The 21,137-nt window shown below is 39.8% G+C and overlaps 1 protein-coding gene across 3 annotated transcripts in view; it reads right to left on the bottom strand.

The window, feature by feature from the left end:
* Positions 1-185: 185 nt before the first annotated feature.
* The window catches only part of LOC119014650 (potassium voltage-gated channel subfamily C member 1-like), an 87,902-nt gene continuing 66,950 nt past the window's right edge, over positions 186-21,137 (bottom strand). For 2 of the 3 annotated variants that reach the window (XM_037090015.1, XM_037090017.1), the window contains one exon: positions 15,099-17,110. In XM_037090015.1, coding sequence (XP_036945910.1) covers positions 17,067-17,110 — 44 coding nt within the window. In that variant the 3' untranslated portion in view covers positions 15,099-17,066. Of the gene's footprint in view, positions 9,382-15,098; positions 17,111-21,137 lie in introns of those variants that run through there. The other variant, XM_037090016.1, reaches the window with a different exon arrangement.

Genomic DNA, 21,137 nt, shown 5'->3' with positions numbered 1-21,137 from the left:
AAATGCCCATGCCTTAGTATTTAAAAAAAGCAGAAGAAAAAAAAAAACAGTTGATGAATGATTAGAGCAAAAAAAAAATGAAGAAAATTAAAGAGAGACGGTAATAATCCAACACCACATCTTCCAACCTGACAGAGAAAGGAAGAGGAGAAGACAAGACCTTTACTCTTTTTTTTTTTTTTTTCCCTTGGAGGAGAGGCTTCCCTTCACATGGCCACTCACAATTAGGTCATCATTTTAAAGTTTCCCACGCATGCATTTAGAATTTATCTCCAAAAAACAGGATAGAAAAACACAAGAACAAGGGATGCAAAAAGAAGCTTCTTCCTCAAAATAACTGAAGGAGGAGGAGGGGAAGGAGGAAGATGGGGGAAAGGATAGAAAGAGACGAGAGGGTGAAGAGCGTGGGATGGACAGGAGGAGAGGGTGCTGCAAGAAATGCAGACCGAAGTTTTGGAGCCCAACATGCTAGCTATGAACTGACATCGGACATTATCTGGGTTGAATGCACCCAAATTGAAGATTTCAGATGTTTCTCCTCCACTGTGACATAACATATCTGAGTGTGACTGGACCTTAACTCACATGGAGCTCCGAAGCAACTGTTTCTGCTGCTTTTGATTTACTGCAGGAGCAGACCAATCACATTTCTCTTGGATTCTTGTATAAAGACACTTGCAACTCTGATCAGCATTAAAGAAAATATATCCTAATATATTTGGTCACCATTTGGGTTCAAGAAGAGCTGCACTATTGGTTAGCTCAGCTGTCAGTGTTCTCTCAGGGGCGTGACTTAACTCAGTCTATGCAGGCTCAAATGCTAGGGTGATGTTATGCTGCTGTGTTCCAGGCAAGTTGGATAAACATTGGAAATCTGACAAATTATTGTTAACTGCTTCAAACACGATCAGCAGCTGAAAATCTGGAGGGACGTCGGACCATATTTCAGCGTGAAACAACGCATTAGATATCGGAAGCATTCAGCAAATTCATAGCTAACATTATCGCTTGATCCCTTGAGTGCGTTTTACTGCCAGGCTTAAATAAATGCATTTTCATATTTAAGTATTAATCTATACCTTTCCTGTCATATCCTTTAACTATATCAAATATGACAATAGCTAGGAAGTGGTCGAATGCTAACGGTAGCTAATACATCATTTGACATGTTGTTTCACCTTGAAAATATTGCTTGATGTCTCTCCAAATGTTCACTCTCAATCACCTCTGCAGTCACAGTCGGGAAGTGGTGAAATAATAAAGACTTCTCTATGTTTCCACAACCTGGAACACAGCAGCGTGACTTTTGAGTGTTCCACCCTGGACGTGACGTCGGGGGACAAATGGGAGAAACGGCATGAGAATATGGTCTATGCATCCTCTCTTAAACACATCATTTATACAAACACGCATTTTGAACACACTTGTGAGCACACAAACTTGTTAGACTTCCATAAAAATGAGCTTGCTCATACTGTTATTGCTCTGTCCCAGCTACACTGCAGTGGAAAAATCATGGTCTCTGTCTGTCTTTTGACTGTGCAGTCATTACCTACAGCTTTATAAGTCTGTGTTAGTCTTAGCTAGGTTGGTCTATGAGGCTACATGCCTTAGGACGTGTATGGCGAGAGAGGGGTGGGTATGGGGAGCTGTCATTCGGTGGTGCGACACAGGGCAATACCCATATCCCATGAACCCTTGAGGCATTTCTTTTTCTTACATTTGCACTGTAAGCACCAAACAAGACACGACTACCTTTGCTCTGATATCTATAAGTGAAGGTCATTCCTGTGGGACACCAAAGGGCTGAAGATGAAAAATGACGTCAATCTTCCAATGTAAAACTGTAATGTAAAACTATTTTGTACTTGTGTGCTTTTTTTTTTTTTTTATTATTATTTCAGGAGAATTTCAACAAATGTCACAAAGGCTGCAAGTAAAAATCTTCGGGGTTTCGGGTCTTAGCCAACCAACCAAACTCTGATCTTCATCACTGGACAACAAACCAAAATGTTCTTCTGTGACTGCTGTCATTTGAACCTTGGAATCAAAATGCTGGCATGGAGTATGAAAGATGTTTGAGACAGAACCAGACAGCAAGGGTCTACTGATGCAGCACAGTGCAACTCGGAAGTCAATATTTCCAAGGTTGGTATTCCTGACTTCCAGTCTAAATGCGTCCTAGTACATAGTTGCTCACAAGATGCATTTATATGGCAAGCCTGTGAACTTCACAAGCAACTACAGCAGCTGATTTAACAGATTAGCACATTCAACAGAAGACAGGAAAAGAAGGCTTTAAATCAACTTGATGGAAATTGGAAAATACAAATCTGTTGTAACAGGACATTTCATGACAAAAACATAAAATAGAAAGAGATGTAAAGTTAAAAAGCAATTGTCCCCTGTGTGCAGCACCACACTGCTGTTATGTTGTGTGTGTTTATGTCAGTGAAGTCAGTCTTGGTGGTTCTTGCCTGAGTTTACAACTTGGATTTCTGACTTGGATGACTGTTCTGAGTTCAGTGAAATGCAGCATTACGACAGATGCAGTCGAGTCGCATTATGGGAATTGTAGGTTGCTTGACTCATGCTAGAGGCTATAAATCAAAATATCTTGGCCTCAGATGCTTCAATTATGGCCTTGTTTTTTTTTTTAAATCTCTCTCTGATACTCCTGATTCTATGAACCAGGTACAGGTTGCTACATTACATTTGTTTCTGTAAAAACCCCTCATTTGCACAGCCTTTAGGTACACAGCACATCTTTATCTGCAATTTTGATTTGCAATAGTGTCTATAAAAATGTTGGCTCAATCACACATGGTTTTATTGCTAGACTGAGGGTTTAGGGTTAGGGTAAACATGCACAGTGAGGAGTTGGGGCCATAGTAGATGTCACATTATAATCATTTCACACTGTGTGGCCAGGTTACAGGTCTGTAACAAAAAACTATTCTGCCTCTGATATCTACAATTGCCACATCTGGCCTCCTTACTAAACCCCTTCCAAAGACAGTCTGAGACATACAACAGATTGTTTTCCAAGAGCACAATGACATAAAGCCTGTAGCCCAACTGGTGCGTGCATAGGCTCTCTTTATGGTCACTGCATGCTTGAATACAAAAGCATTTATCAATGCATTGTTATCTTCGTGATCACAATTCATCACAATTGCACATGTTAAATATGCAAAATATATGATATGTAAACCAAAAGTACAGTTTAAGCAAAAAAGAAAAAAAAAAGCTGAAAGCATATAAAATAACACAATGAATGACACTGACAGAGTTGTGTTCACCTTGGTATAGCTACAGTACAGTACATGGAAGGCTATTATTAATTTTTTGACATTTCTGCAGCTCTACTTTAAACTTTTAGGAAGACAAGTGATATAAAATATCTGAACTGATCCCTAATATAATCACATACAGTACCACAGAAAAACAACACCCTGGAAGCAATGAGGCTTAGTGCGGTGTGGAGGGACAGCGGGACACTTTTTTTTTTTTTTTACACCAAAATGTCCAAAATAAAAATCTACTTCCAGGCTTCAAGTAGCATTGTAGGGATACAGATGTACTCACTGGACTGATCATAATGTTCTTTTGAAACTATTATGTGAAACTTCACGCTTTCCTGAAAAGACAAACTGCAGCATCACAACACGTCAACATTCCAGCTCTCAGTTTTGATACAGTGTATTCCTGAGATAAGTCCTGTTTCTAATTGATTTTTGGCTCCCTGCTATTTAAGACTCCCCCAGAATGATACAGAGAAAAAGTGTCTCGAAATGTAAATGAAAAACAAATGAAAGAAAAAAGCAACAACATTGTTAGACTCATTATGTGGGCTGTGGGCTGTGATGACATACAGTAATTTCAAACACAATATGGGTGCCAAAGCTTGACATGTAAGCAGCTAGGGGATCTGTTTTGTCAGCCATGGCCCTTGAAGTTATCGGATTCAGTCAGCACCGATGCATACACTGTAAATGATAGGATTTACACTGTTAATAAAGTCTCAGAACATGAAAGTCTGCATTTCATACATTGCACGGACACAATAAAATGAAAGTGAACTTGCTCTGTAGGAAACAGAAGGGCTTTCCAGTGAGCTACCAGACCTTGGTTGCCCAGCACTGTCCAAATCCAGAATTCATCAAGGGCCTTTTCTGTAGACGTCTCCAGATTATACAATAATGATATGAAATAATCACAGTTAAAGGAACGTGTACTGTCCATATCCAACAAAACCTGTCTTAACTATATAGCAAACCCGGCACATCTTGTATTATTTGCCAAACTCAACATGAAGAACCGTTTAGAAAAATAAAGAGGGGTGGGGTGCAGGGTCAAGAATTCCCGTCAATACAGATAATGTAGGTCTTAACTGTGTGACACAACCTTTCTGTGGAACACCGGATAAAGGTTGAAGCATCACAATACCAGTGATAAAACTTCAAGGGATCCAGTCCACAAATCCTCAGGGTAGACATTTGGATTTTCACCCTCTGAGCAAGCATGTCTGTCTGTTTATCAGCCAGGAAAAAGCAGTGGCTTGCCAGAATAAAATCTTTTAGCTCAATAGCCCTTATCAAAAAGCATGTACAGCTGATGATCTTGCAGATTTGTCTGCTGATAGCTGGACAGTTTTCATTAAATGTTTGTTACCTGTCATCTGCGTTTTCTTTGAGTGTGAGTTTGTTTTAACAGGGAAGAAACTATGAAGAAGAATATTTTGGTTTGGTGTTTGTCATAGCCCTACTGTATGTCAGCCACAAAGTAAAAAAAAAAACCTACACACATGGATGGACTACGGGCCCATGGGCTTCGACATGTAACAGTCCTACCACCCTTTCTATAATGGAGAAAAAGACTGAAGCAGTTTTGTGTCTCTGTGTAGTGATTTGATCGGCCAGAAGGCTCTGAAAGCCTTGAGCCCCTGGGCCTGTGTCCAGTGGGCCCGGTGGCACACTTTTGACTTAACATCAATAATGATGATAAAGTTTTAGTTAATTAACAATCAACGGAATGCTTTTATAGCATTCATTGAGCAATTATAACGGTTAGTAAACATCAATTGCAACAGTGCCGTTGCTTATAAGTGGCTTCTAAAGCATTGTCATTATTTGTTACAGTAAAAATAATCAGACTAACTAAAGTTTAATTAAATATACATTGGTGTGGTGTGGCCACATCATCTCACAAACCAAAATGCCAGTAATCAAATAAATAAACAGCATCAAGTGAATGTAAGTGCTCGCATGAGTCCATTACAAAGACATGAGAAGACAAAAAAAATGAGAAGTACCAGCACGTCCAAATCCAGATAAATATAGATTCTAACAATTCACATTTCTTTGTAACACATCTGTCCAGAGCTGCTAGCTTTCTGTCCAATCAAAGTGCTTCTACCATCTTTAAAGGCATTTCCTTCTTTCTCTGTAATTCACTTTTTTTCATCTAAAGCTATCCACAGATTCTGAGAGGATAGTGTTTTTCCTCCAGCCCAGCAGGATGTCCTCACTTTTGCCTGTTCTTACTTGGCCAACCCTGTTTAAACACATAGAGCCAAGATGGCTGCCTCTCACCCTGGGGGAAAAACCACCAGCGCCACCACTCAGGAGCTGCTGCTCATCCACTGACGCTGGTGTGACTAATGAGCTGCACACTTTCACCTGTGTCTTTCTGTCCTCTCAACAAGGAAATGATGCTCGGCTCCTTTCAGGTTTCGGTGTTACAGCACCCTGTCGTAGCAGTTTGTCCACAGTGTTTACATGAGAAATGCGTATTACCTCACAAAATAATGTCTAAAGTCATTCAAATCGAGTCAATTTAGTAATCTGGAAAGCCGCAACTCTTCAGGCTAAACCTTTGGCTGTTTTTGCTCAGTTTTCACCCCCGTTCGTCATAGGCTTATGGTATGGTTACTACATGTTTTAATTGGGCTTGTCAAATAGCATGTAGCATTTGGCATGTTAGCAGGACCATGCATGTTCTAGGACAGTTTTACAGAATCTGAAATAGTTTGGCTTTGATGATTACCTCTTACTCATAATGATCGCCATGTTTTAAGTGGCTGTAACCTTTTTTTCAACTTGATTCATTAAAAAATACTTTGTAAAAGAAGCTACACTTTTAAGTAACACCAGGAACACCATGAAGCAAGTGATTATTTTCCTGAGTTATTTTGAAGACAGAAGCATCAAAACTGAACAATACGGGAGCTTTCAGTGTGTGTTGTTGTGGCTACATTCAAGCTAACTCAAGTACGGGTAGTAAATCACAAATCCCATTTAGGACGCAAGACAATATTCAAGATAAGTAGCAATTCTTACAAGGAGTGCTATTTAGTATGAGATCGTGTGATTTAAAGGGCATTTGGCAAAGCTACACCATGAAAAAGCTACTGGAGAAATTGTTTGCAGATGATATCCTTTTGTCAGTTTGTGTCTTCTGCCTTTCTCTTTCCTTGTGTTTGTCAGGGTCGCTGCTACCTCTGGGAACACGTCACCTCATCTGTCTTTGACATGAAATGTGGAGTTTTCTACAGTTACACTTGCTGGGTTTTTAAAGGTTGATTCTGACAAATATGGAATGCTTTTAGACTGTAACTAAAAAAAAAGATTCTTGCACACCAGACCTAGAAAGAAACCCAAAGAATCCTGTACAGTTAAAGAAGTCATGGACAGAGTGCAGGATTCTTTGATTTTTCCTCTGTTGTTTCTTGGGGGAAAAACTTAATATGTTAAATGGAAATAAAGGAAATTTATTATTAAACACCTGATGCCACATCATGATGAAAGGACATTTGATTAAATATAATTAATATTTAAATTAATTAAACAGATGTGGGAGTTGTCTCTCTTTTAGAATGCTAAGAAAAACTCACAGAATTATTGGTGGCCTCAAAGATAAATTGGATTTCTGAAATGCTGGTTGTGGCCATGTATTAATTCATACTTCGACTGTAGATACAGCATGAATTGATAATCAAAAACATGCACTAATTGTAACCCCTAACCCCATAAAGAAGATATTATTTTAACCCCAACCCTAATTAATAACACTACAGAAAAAAAAAAAACACATTTCTGACATCAGTCTAACCTAGTGGAATAACAGCCCTGGATGATGAGGCAGCCATCTTACCCTCTCACCTGAGGAAGTAAATAGTCCTTCCTGGATCACATGTAGGTAAATAAACCCACCTAGATGACATTTCTAACCTTGAAGGTGTGATTTTGATGTGGATATCAAGGTCAAGAAAAGGGCCCAAGAAAAGGGACAATAGACATTTTCACTTCAAACACACAGGATCAATGACATCTCAGAGTGGACAGCACAGTTCAGTTCAACATCTGTTTGAAAGTCCTGGGTCCAAATGGGGACACAGACACACACAGCTGCCATTGGAGAGTAACATATACGGGTTCTGGTAAAAGGCTACAAGAGGAGGAAGAGGAGGAAGAAGAAGCAGAGTAGCAGCCAGGTGAGAAGTATTAGTAGTAGTAGACAAAGTTGTAGTAGCAGAATAAATACTTGCAGACGTTGGGAGGAGTCTTCAGGGATTTTAAAAGGGTCAGGGGATCTCCTAAGATTTCTTAAAGAAACAAAACAGGGTACATGATGCAACCCCTTTTTTTCCTAAATTGTGTTTTGTCATCAAAAACAAAATTGAGAAAATCTATTTCAAACATAATCCTGCTTCTTTTTTTTTTTAATCTGTTGCATATAAGATCATTTCTTTTAAATTTGAATGTTTAAATTTTCAATTTCTAGCCCTGTTATTCATGGGGGAGATCAGAATGGCTTGCAGAAGTCATGCAGAATATTCATGCTGGTAAACAATGTCATAAAAATGCATTTCTAATTTGCAATCATTTTTTTTTTGTCCCTAGAATAGTTTTTCAAAGGTGTACTCCCGCTCCTGCTGAATACCTGCTTTCTTTCAAAAAGCTTCATTCTTCTTGCCCCACATCCCCAGAGGTATAGAGTGTATGGTCTGCAGAATCTCCTCCCCCCTTTCCTCTGTCCCTCAGAGGGGGAGGGAGCTCCTCCTCATCCATCATGCCTTCTGAGAGAGCAGTCTGCTGCAGAAGATGCTGTTTTGCACATTTAGCAGCCAGTTTTGAAGGTTGTAAAGGAGCTTGAACAACGATGATGCTGATGATGATGATGATGATGATGATGACTTTGCATTGACATTGCTGGGTGAAAAAAAAAAAAAAATCTCTGGTCTCTCTCCCCCTTTCTCATAGACTCCTTCCTTTCTTTCTCCTCATATTTTATTAAATCCATCCATTGTGTCTTTGACTGTCTTTCTCCGGGTTTTAATTGGTTTCATTCATGCCATGCAGTTTTGTTAAAGAGGAGGAGCAGCAGCGATGCTGAGATGCAGGGAAGGGGGTGGTCAAGATACGGTAAAGACTCGAGAGGGAAAGAGAGAGTAAGAGAAAGAGAGAAAGAAGCTTGATCGCATCTTTATTTTCAGTGACACCTCCTTTTTCTTAGCGGATGCCGGGACACTTCCCCGTCCTTCACTCCAAATGATAGATATGTCCATCCACATGTCCGTCTTTGGGTTAATTCCATCACAAGGTGGATTTAAACTGGCTCTTTGATCAGTTGAACTTGAAGTCCCAAGATGTCAACTGTCTCAGATGATATATCATGTCAAATATAAATGTGATATGGCTGATGTTTTCTGATATGTATGAGTAGATTTCAGCCAGAGGTCCTGTAGCTCAGCAGAGATTGCCAGGGTGGCTCGGCCTGTGCAGCCCAGCGGCAACACTGGATTAGACTCTGCCGGAGCTGTTAGACATCAAGATGGACCACCCCTCACCTTGCATAGTGCTTTGAGTGCCAAAAAAATGGAACATCCACTGGAAATCAACAGTTGTGAATGCAGCTTCTTGAAATAAAAAAGTATGATCAGTAAAGCAATAACACAGCAAAATAACAAAGACATAGAGGGCATCCTTGTCACATGGTTTCCAAATCCAAGTCTATCAGAGGCCCTCTGGCTGCTACGCTGGGAGCATCCATGCTCTGGTCTGCTCTGAAAATCAGTTCAAAAGATGAGGAAATGGTTTGTTTCCCATCTCGAAATGGCTTATATGTGATCATAAGCATTTTCTTCACTGGGATCATCAGCGAGCTTGCATATGAATGTGTCATACAGATGATGAAACGTTCAGGTCAGTGTCAGTGACTGTGGTGATCTCTACTGCTCATCTTCTTTTGTCTCTTTCTCTCTTTCTCCCTCGTTTTCTACAGTGAATCCTGTTGGGGGAGATGGAGGATCAGCGGTTTAAAGTTCATTGTTTTCCTCTTCTTGTAGGGAAAGGGGGGGGAGGGTTTAGAAACTCAGCACTGAAAGGGAAGCAGAAAGAGAGTTTAGTGAGGATTTGAAGTGAGTAAGTTATGACTGCTGACCCGCAGACACCAGACCATGGCATAGAGTTTGAATTTGTTGTGCAGTTGCACTACCTATAAAACGTTTATCAAAACAACATTTGATTGAAAGCACTTTATAGTAGACTTTAGATATTTCAGATGAAGCATTTGGTAATCATTTGATTTAACGCTACACCAATCAGTGATTTTGTTTTAAATCATAAGTAGATGTGGGAACATCCAGGTCTGGTGCAGATCAAGGTCAACGTCCATATTTTACATACTGTAAGTCATTGGAATAATGTTGGTGGGTAAATTAATGTTTTCTTTGCTTTCATGGCATATGCTAACATACCCGGTCCTGCAGATGGTCATAAATTCAAATTTAGCTTCATTCTAATGCAGGTGTTCACTCAGTGGTGTTAAGCACCACTAAATCAAAAACTGGTTGCACCTCATGATCTACATATCTGACCTGAAACTTGGGTAACATGGTCTGCAAATTTCAGGGTGAGGAATTGGTAAATACAAAGTAACCTATTTCAAGTTTCTTTCAAATTATCCTCAATTGTCCCAACATGATTGAATAATATCCCTTTGACCAATAAGCGGTTGATAAATAGCTGGTCACTTCTTAAATACATTTCCAGGAAACTTCCAACCGGTTTCTGCTCAACTTCTGCTGATAATGTCATTTTTAACTTTAAACTAGTTCCTGTCTAACTTCTTTCAGCTGGCTGATTTCCATTTAGTTTCTAATCAGCCTCTGCAGGTCAGTAAACTCAAGAATGTTTTTTTGCCATTCACCTATTTCAAAAATTTCAGACCTGTAAAATTGAGTGCTGATGAAACTCTGTTTGAAAATCTTGTTGATAATCAAGATCTTAAATGATTTCTCTTATCTTATCTCATAATTTCCACTCATTATAAAATGCATGAATACTAATACTAAATGTACTGAAATATCTTTACAAAAGTGATAAAAAAGTTATGCTCGCTAACATTACGGGACTTTAAAGCAAGTTGTTACTGAGAATTTAGTGACGGATTTAGCTGGTGCAACCCAATCCAGTTCTCTCAGTACTGGCCAATAAAACTGGCTCTATCAAAGATTCAAATTGTACAACTGATGAGGGACCATTTTGACCTATAGAATAATGAGAAGCCACAAATTCAGGAGATTTCTAAGAGGTGAACTTTGCAAAATTGGCAATTATTTTACCCACCATCACAGAAAAATCTAATTTCAGCATTCATTCAGTTCCAATTTCCATTCCCTCTGCTGAGATTTAGATATGTTTTTGAGGTTCATTGTGGAACCACATTAGGCATTGACCTGTTTCCCAAAAGCATCAAGACTCGGTATAATCACTTGTTTGTATGTATTGTTTTGGATGCAACAGACTATCTTTTTCTGGAGCTTTCAACCACATGTCACAGCCTTCATCAGGTAACGTTGTCCCACAGCTGCAATCATACTTAATTCAATACTAAGCATAGGTCTGAGGTATTGTACTTCACATGCCTATTTCTTACTCCATTAATCAAATTATTTTCTCTCAAAACTACTGAGATGGTTTATCTAAATAATTGCTCAAGGTTTGTTCAGAGAATTTTTACATTGTGTTATTCATACTCAAGAAACAGTTCTGAGTACTCACTGACACATGATGATGACTGAGCAAATTCCATCTGCTGTTGAAGACAGTGAGCTGCAGTTGAAAGCTCCCAAAAAAACCTTGTTGTTGATTTTAGATTTTTTGAAGAATGTTCCAGGCTGAAACATTCATTTATGTCTAATATATGGCACAAATAATCATTTAATAGCATGATGTAAAATTGACCCTATGCCGGTCAGCAACAAAAAAATCAACTGCTTTGGCTACGTTCTTTTCTCTTTTAACTTCCTGTCTACACAGGCCAATGGAGCTGTATTGCACTATGCAGATTAACATCTGCTGCTTGTGATGACTTTGTGACTACAAATTTAAAACATTTCCTAGGGAGTATAGCAGTGTGATGGACACCAACTGCTGTTTACATAGTCGCACTAATTGGATCAGCTGGTCATGCTTCTGTTAAAATAGTCACAGTCTGGTCAGAGTGTGTTTACAGCATATGATATTCTAGTTGTCTGATTGTGGCCATTTACACTTGTATTTTCACAGAATATTTCTATTTCCAACATACAGAGTCATACAGGAGACTCGTCTGGATAACTTTCCGTGATTTGACTTACTATTGGCTTAACTAACTGCAGTTCAAGTCTGCGCTTCAACATCTGGTGGTTTCATGATGAAGCCATTGGATTTTTTTTTTATGTTACATTGGGTAAAATTCAAGCTGTGTTTGTGATGACCAAACCAGGTATTTTGAGCTAATACATGATGTTTTCCTCACCCTTACCACAGGGTGTTTGTGCCTACACCTTACTAGACCATAAGCACAGCGTTGTAACTGAATCAGATTGAAAACCTAAAGAAATGTAAAGTTTCAACATATCCATGGTTAGTAGAAATTTACGTACATTGCTAACATTTATTCTAATGATTGGACCGCTGTGGTGGATTTGGTGTTGTGAGGTCATGTGACCTTGCTAGGTTTGTATAGTTGGCTCTGTGATCAGCACTGTGACTTTTTACTTGTATAATTACTTTAGCCAGCAAACCAGAGGTTTCAAGAAAAAAAAAAGGAAGTAGAACAAGTGAAAAAAATGGGCGGGTCGCAAAAGACCAATCTTAATACACTGGTTTGTCCAGTGCTATAATGTCAACACACTGAATCCCAGAGATGCTGTTGGCAAAGAGGCAGTGGGAGCTGAATTGATTTAATGTTCTACATGAGATTGACAGTGTTAGCCATTGTAGAACCCTTTTTTTATTTTTTAAATGCTGCAGCACAACTTTCCAAACAGAAGAATGTGGAAATTCAAAGACTTCTACAATGGCAGACTGAGTGTTCCTAGTCTACCGTGTAGTTTCCAGTGGTGCTCGGTGCAGGAAGTTGTCGGTACTAATGGAAACTGCAGCAACATAATACTGTACACTAAGGCAAGGAAAATGATAGGTCAAACACACCACTGAAGCAAAGAAAAGACACGTCACTACAAAGCTTGACCGGCCCAGCTGACATGCAAGTACACCAAGAACACAGAGTTTGAATGTGACACACACACACACACACATTAGCGTTTCTCTCCGTCTCTGAATCTCACACACACAGACAACCTGCAGAAGTCCTTGGGGGGCTGCTCAGTCCTCTGATATAACAAATCTTTGGACACTAATTAAGTAGCTGATGAGACCACGAGACATCGAGGTCATGGAATGAAATCAAAAGATGTCAGAGGTCAAAGTTCAAACCAGAGGACTGCAACCAACCAGGACTGGGCGAACGTCCAGACCAAGAGCTGAGAGTGGAACATCTCAGTTGGTGTGTCCTGCACATGTACAGACCAGACCTTGGCCAAATAACAAATTGATTGATCCCACTTCCATCAGACAGGCACTGCTTGCTGCATCAGGTCATTTCATTTTCTTTTCTTTTTTTTTTTTAAAAATTCCTGTGTGCAGTTTGTGTATGCCCGAATGACAAACTCCACATTCTCCTGCACATGTGTGGGATAAAACAAGCCGTGGGTAGCTTTTGTACAGGCTGTTTGACCCAGGTGTGGTGCACACAAAGGCTACACAAAAGAAAAAGGTAAGGAAACAGAGTGCAGCACACAACACGAAAAACACATAGAACATAAAACAAAATGTCACATCAACACAGAACCACAAACAGGTGAGGAAACACAACACAAGGAGTAAAACGGTGCATAGGAACACCGGTGAAATACACATTCTTACATGGAGAAGTGATTTTGCTTCTTTCTGTTTTTCCTCCTCCTCCTCCTTATCATCACCACACTTTTCTGTCTTCCCAAAACTTTTCCTCCTCCATTTCCTCCCTCTGATGCTTCTTGACTGACAATCCACTCGGAACACATCGTTCCACTCACAGCATTTCTCATCCTCCTATCCATCTACACCACATAGTCTTTTTCATTCTTTTAAATGTCCGTTCCTGTCTTTCTCCTTGGTGAAATCCAGTGTTTGGCCAAATCGTTTTATTTTCATGTGCGAAAGTGCTCCAATTTCAGTCAATTCCTTTTTGGTTTTTGCTGTCAGAGACTTCAGTATGAGGGCATGGATGGTGTTGGGGGTTCAAAGTCTCACAGAACGAGGGACACAGTTATTGGGAGAGCGTGGAGAGACAAGGGACGGCACAAGGAGAAGACAGGAAACAGTTGGACAAGAAAAGCAAAACAGCATTTTGAAAGAGGGGCGCAAGAGCCACAAAACAGAGCACAGAAAAGAGGAAAAGCATGACTTTTTTTTCTTATCTTTCCATTTTTTCAGACATACAATACATCTTTGAGGGAACATGGGTGAACAGGAATACGGGGTGGAGGTGGGGGGGCAAAGAGAGATTGAGAAAGAGATACCTGAGTTGTGAAAGGATGGAAAGGAGAGCGATGCTGGCAACAAGGGGAAGAGGCTAAAGAACCAGCAGAAATTTGAATTAAAAACTTTGACTTTGGGGTCCCTCTGCAGTATGATGTCTTATTAAATGCTACCTCTTCAAAGGTCTGTCCAGACCAACTGTAGAAAAAATAATACATCAGCTCATTTAAATTGTTTAGCTGGTATGAGGCTCATTCATGAGTCAAAAGATTCAAGTCCTAAGTTTTGGATGTTACCGCACACTTTCTATAGCTGGTCTGAGTCTAGTGCACACTGCACTGCATCTAGTGTATAATTTACTTTCATGAGCATTTCATGATGCTGTGATTGATATACAAGGGATTAACATTTGTTTTTGATTAAAGCATTACGTGTTTAACATTGGAAAGGATGGGGATCCTCTGCTTCTTGGACAAACATGTTTCATACCTTTAAAAAGCTGTTCAACAAAAATGGTGTCTGAAAATGGTGAGTTGTCTTATAATCATGGCCATTTATATCAGACCAACACTCATCGTGCTTAAATGGGTATTCTTAAATAAATTTGCATTCAATCAAGGTTTGATCAAACACACATAGAGGAGTTAAGTAGGGTGGGTTTGCTCATAAGAGATCTGCAGTCTGGTCTGGTCCTGATCCTTGTCCTTTTTGGGAGGTTGCATTGAATAATTGCATTCTCACACTGAAGAGGTATCCTTCTTCTGAACTCACTGCAGATTAACTGCGAGTGTAGATTACAGGACTGGACAGAAGGAAATGGAGCGAGACACGGACAGGGTGAAGTAAGAAACATAATGAATAGCAGATGAACAAAACAATGGACAGGGACATTTTGGCAAGGAGGTATCTTGGGAGGAGAATGGTCTCTACTCTCTCTTGCAGAAGAGGAGTTGAGACAATGATGGAAGAAGCTGGATTTTTTTTTTTTCATGTCCTAGCATTAGTTCACAGTTACTGCTTCTTTTTGCATATATCTGATAAGCGCGGGGCTTTCAGAACAGTTCTCTGTGAAAAGAGAGGCAAAAGAAAGGAGAAAAAAAATCATAAGCTACGATTGTTAAATGTTTATCTTATCATAAGTCTCTCAAGATCAATAAGAAAGCAGCTATACAAGACCCACTAGAAACATTACCCCTCCCCATCCTGCAAAAATAAACTTTCCCACCCCCACCCAGGCCCATTACAGTACCTAACTTGGTCTCTTTCGACCAATAGCATCATAGCATTTTGGCATGCATAATTTCAGCCTGTCCCACCTCTTGCATTCAGAGAGGTGAAGATTTTTTGTCCTGCATGCATTGTTAGTGCATACGTTTGCGTCTAAACACACACATCCATACACACTCTTAGTATTCTAAATATTATATACACATTCATTAAGCTTGAGACTAAAATCTTATCAAACCTCCTCACATCATAAGTCATATCAGTTTCCTTATTGCTTGCGATGGGAACCCATGCAGATTCATCTACGACACAAACTTTACATATGTACATCATCATGACAAAAGCGACCAATCAGCAGTGGCTTACGGAAAGATGACAGAAACACTCCAAACAAGTGGACGTTGGGAAGGGAGAGGAGGGTACGTGAAAATGAAATGGTAAGAAACAACAGACAGGTTCAGTAGAAAGCCCGGAGTGTGTGTATACATCTATGTATGTGTGTGGTTGTGTGTGTGTGTGCGTGTGTGTGTGTCTAAAAACCAAAATCCCAACTAGGAGTTAAATCCTGAATTCCCTCTAGATTAAAATCTGAAAATCATCCATTAATACATCAGTTAGTATTCAGTTGGACTTTGATGGAACAGGAAACGGTTAACCCTATATGGTCACCAAAGGTTAAAAGAATAGCTTGATAATTTGGGAAAATTCCTAATTCACTTTCTTTCAGAGAGTGAGATATGTAATCAGTATAAACCTCACGCCTGTGTCACACATTTCCAGAGCCAGGAGGCATTTAAAGACTGGAAGCAGGGGAACATCTAGCATGGTAGCTAGCAACTGTAACATATATATTCAATATTGTGAGGTTTTTCAAAATATACTATTGGCTAATAGAGCTATGTCTTGTTATGTGACTTTGTACATCCAAGGTACGTGATGTAACTATGTCACTGATGCTAGAGGGGTTACTAAACTCCAAATGACCAGGCTGCTGTATTTGATGCATTGGGACTGAGAACAGGCTGCGCTCAGATGTGAAATTGATAGAGATTATCTCATCTCACTCGCAGCAAGAAAGGAAGTGAGTGTTTTCCCCAGAAAGTTAAACTAATTCTTTAGATACACAATTATCTGCTAATCATACAAGTCATTTAGCGGTCTCACCTCCCAAACTCTAAGCTCGAATGCAAAAAGGTCCAAGAAATTTAGAGCACTGAAACAGCTTTTTCCTCTTAAAAAAGGAATGTTCTCAGCTGATTTCCCTTTTCAGCCAGATCCAAGAGACAAACAGAACTTGATACACTTCCTTTGCACATTTAAGTGGCTTTTGTCCAAGGATATTCTCGACTTGAAAGGCTCTACTGTATGTTCACTGAGTACTTAGTAATGTTTTTTCTCTTTTGGGAATCGAATGCAAATCAAAAGGAATATTAATTCCTGATGGGAGGTGAGAGCGACAGATGAGGACAAGGGATTTCAACAGATATAAAACCTAACCAATAGACACATGATTACTGTCTACTACAATAAAAAAAAACAGGAAACTAGTTGAGAAATCAAATCTTAAATCATCTTAAAGCAAAAAGTAAACAACATTTATATTCAAGAGCAAAGAAACTGTTGAAAAGAACAAAAGTACACTCAGTGACAGAAAGGGGACATTATCATGTGATCACACACAGATTGAAATTAATAAACATCCAAAGTGGAGGAAAAGAATAATGAATTTTTCCAAGTTGATATTTGTGCATCTTATTACAGAGGTAGATGCAGGTCTGGGCACACACAAACATACACATGCACACACAAACAACCATGTGCACACTTGTCATGTGTGCTGCAGATAAAACGTATTTGAACAGAAATGCACAGATCCAACCACCGCTGTCTCATTTATCTACATTGCATATTTCTATGTCTGTATGCTGTCTCTTTTGTCGCGTTCCCTCTCTTCTTCCCATACGGCGTTTGTCGTCCTCTCTTCCTCTACCATGGGCTGTCGCTCCAGTAGCCGTTCACGGTGCCTCCTACTGAGTGGCCGCAGCCAAAACAAGGAAGAGATGGACAGACAGAAGAGGAGGGAAAGGGGGAAGGAGCGTTGGGGGGTTCAAGAGGGGCAAAAACAGGGAAAGAAAGAGAAGCCAAAAAGGGAGAAAACTAAAAATATTGCCACTGGCTGCTGAGTCACACTGGAGTCAGTGCAAGTAGAAACGCTGTTGGCGGTGATGGTGGTGGTGGTGGTGGTGGTGGTGATGATGTTGGCCAGATGAACTCAGACTTGAGGGAAACCACACTTCTCACACTGAGGCTGAGCTGCCATGTCCCAAACGTTTTCCAGATAAAGAGGAAGCCAATCACCCCGCCACATTAAAGGAACAGTTTTACATTTATGGAAGTTTGCCAATTTGCTTTGCTTTTAAAAAGATTAACATCAGTCTCAGCAGGGGTTGGGAGGTGGTTAGCCCAGCTTAGCATAATACTTGAATCAGGGGGAGAGAGCTAGCCCGGCTCTGCTTGCTTGCACTGTAAAGATATGATGGTGGGAAAACCTGGCAAGACCCTGGAGTGTGTTCACAGTTTCAGCGCTTTAACAGCATCAAGCCAAATTAACTGTTTCCCTCAGCTTCTAGTCTTAATACTGAGCTAAGGTACCTGAGTGTGGAGTCTAGCAATATACTTAACATGAGAATACAGACGTAAGAGTGGTATCAAATGTCTCATCTCGCCTTTGGAAAGAACACAAGTAAGCTTCCTTTGTATTGTTCCCTTAAAGCTTAGCTAATGACTGAATGAAAGCATGACAGAGAAAACAGAAGTGGTCAAGCCTTTTGCTGAGAACCCAGGTGAGAACACATGGAGAGCAGGTGAGGAGTGATTGTGTGGTAAAGATCAGAAACTTTTACTACAGTTTCAAATTGCTTTGCTTATTTTCCTATAGCTGCTCATGTCTATTCATTCTATAAAATGTGTTTCATGCCCCAGCTCCACAGTGTTAATCAAGTTACGGCTCAGCCAATAGCAACTCTGCTTTTATCCCTTAATTATGGCAACCTCTATCAGCATTTGACAGTGATTCCTTTCTCAGCCTGTAAAAAGGTTGGGGGTGGTTCAGATACTTATTTGTTTCTAAAAACCTTATCTACAATGCTTGTCTTCAATTATGATGATATTGTTATGTCATTATCATATATCATTGTTATACTGATACTGTTTACTTATTTTGTATATTACTGTCTTGACTGACCTGAATGAATTTCCCTAATGGACAATAAAAAACATCTAGCCTATTGCCATCATGTGTAGCACAATAAAATAAAGCTCTTAATATTTCCGTTGTCTGAGCTTTGACTGAAGGGAATTCCAGTATTTTTACACCTGGGCCCTATATTCACATGCCTTGGTTCATAAATGATCCATACTTACCAAATGTTCTGGAATCTGTCCAGTATTTCACTGAAACTGACCCAACACAGCTGCAGTGGCTGCAATGTAATCTTTTGTGGCAATTCCACTGTCAAGTGCTTGTTTATGTACCTGACAGGCTAAGGATGTCATTGTTGTGTCTGACAAGACTGTGGAAACAATTCTTTTGGAGGAAGGCCTTTTGTTTGAGAGTAAGATCCTTTTTGTGGCCAGAAACACAAGTCTTGCTCTGAAATCTGACGGGAATAGAGTCGTTGCAGGAAGACGACAGTGGAAATCTGGATGTTGAGGGAGGAGTTACGAGAGGAACTACTGGCAAGACTATATTTCCAAAGTCATGGCTGAATCTTTGACTAATTTTCAGAATCTAGATGGAACAAGAACTCACTTTGCCTGATTTCAGAGTGACACTTATTGGGCAAGACTTGGACTGACTCTAAAACGTTTGGTATGTATCAATCATTTGCACAAAAAATATGTTAACACACGGCCCAGGTTTGAAAGTAATATAATTCCCCTTCAGTGACATTATCTCATTGTGCCAGTGGATGTATAATAATTCACATTTTATTTTGCAGATATAACCATCTGAGAATTTACAGTATGCCACTGTCAGTAGAGTTGCTCTAGTTGAAAAGTTTAAGGGGCCTGGAAGGGCAAAAGTCAAAGATACTAAATCACAAGTTGATTTTTTTCTCTATAGACATGTTATCTAATTTTATATCGTTTAAATCACCTCTCAGCTGCATTGGGTTTATCTTGCAGCTCCTGATTGGGAACCACTGTCCTATGACCATCATCCCACTCTGACAGAGACATCCACGCTTCTTCACACCTGTTCCCCCGCTGTTCAACGGTATAAAAAATAATTTGTCATCCAGTCCTCCTGCAGTACATCCTGTGAGTGTTGTAGCAGAGTGTTTAGGGTCTGAGCAGAGTCTGAAGCCTGAGGAGGAAGCAGGAGAAAGGAGGAGGAGGAGGGGATGCCGCTGCTTTTATAAGTTGCTTATGGAGCTTATGAACTCCCTGTCTCCTGTCTCCCTGTGCTAAAGGTTTTCACTGAGAACAAACCATGTGTCTGGGTGTTGATGCATGTGCACGTAAGAGGGGTTGTTTTACATAAATGTAACACAGAGGACTAAACATCTACAGCCGATATGGCTTTTTTCAAAGGTGCAGAGGTGCTACAGTTTGGGGTATTTCCTTTTTTAGAGATATAAAATGTCTTTGTTTTTTCAATCTACTAGGTATAGCGTATGTTCTTATTCTGGAGATTCTCATGAGTAAAAACATGCATGCTGCAGTAATATTTCTCTGTGTGAATGTGTGCATTCAGAGGCTTATATTAGAGAAGTCTCTTATTCATAGCTACTCTTAAGTATCAGTTTTTAAAGCATTGAAGTGCAAGTGCAGTCAAGATACAGGCAAGAAGTAGCACAGGGAGCTAAACTAACTCAACTATCATATCAGTCTAAACTAACCTAGACTATATCCCTGTTAGTAAGGCAGGTGTGTTAGTGTGTGTTTGTGTATTTTAAAATACATTTGCTTAAGCATCTATCTCATCTTAATCAGTAAGAATTAGCTATTCTGTGGTTTTAAAATAGGACCCTCTAGTGCCTAGATGGACTCTAAATTATTGTTGTTTCTATCAAGATGAAAACATGTGAGTAATGGTGATGAAAGAGCAGCAAGGATGAATCAAATGTCCATGAAACACTCCTTTCATGTTTGTTTCTTTCACATGTTCCCCAGAAAAAAAATCAAATCAAATAAATAAAAAAATTGAAAAACTTTTTTTTTTTTTTTGTTGTTGCTGTTGTTGTTGACATTTTTGTTGTGTCTCCTTGTCAGCTATGCTACAAGATGGAGGGAATGGGGGAGTGACATCGCCTGAGGCCAGGCGGCTCGAAGGGCTCAAAGGTGGAGTTGGTGATGGGGGTGAGGCGCAGTGGGGCGCCCGTCATTCCGGAGATATTATTGAGGCTGCGTGACTTCTCATAACCCGTGGCTACATGAAGATGACAAGCAGAGGTGAGAGGGTAGAGGTTAGAGTCGGGGTTATGAAGGGTCAGCATTAATGTTTTCATGACATAGTCAAAAGATGAGAGGTGAGGAATGTGTGTTAATGGGTTGGAAATGCACATTTTTGACAGTAGGTAATGTCATGATAAATTCATTTGTGTTATGGCAGCATTGCACATCAGAAATAGCAAATATAAACCATTTGTTACAGTTACAAGCATTTGTAAATGAAACAAAGTTGAAAAAAAAGGTAAATAACTCAAGACAAAAACCAGCCCAAATCAAGTAAAATATTTCAGACCAAAGGAGGAAGTTAGAAAAAGACAGACAGACAGACAGACAGATGGACGGAGGGACAAACAGATGGACAGACAGACAGGGACAGGACAAAACAGGAATATTGGTTACGAAAATCAGCTATCAGTTGCCACAATATCCCTTAGACACCTAGGGGTGGCACTCTGCAGCACCAACATCAACTGTTAAGGGGTGGGGGGGTGGGATGCACTAGTCCAGTGGTCATGCAGAGAAACCTTTGATCTGCATCTCATAATATTTCTGTTCTTGTATGCCCACTGGACTACCTGCTCTGAGATTCCCAAGAGCACA

This window comes from Acanthopagrus latus, chromosome 23 (genome assembly GCF_904848185.1).
Source record: "Acanthopagrus latus isolate v.2019 chromosome 23, fAcaLat1.1, whole genome shotgun sequence".
NCBI classification, from domain to species: Eukaryota; Metazoa; Chordata; class Actinopteri; order Spariformes; family Sparidae; genus Acanthopagrus; species Acanthopagrus latus.
Note: the sequence above shows the minus strand (reverse complement) of the source record. Positions and strands in the feature narration are given on the sequence as shown.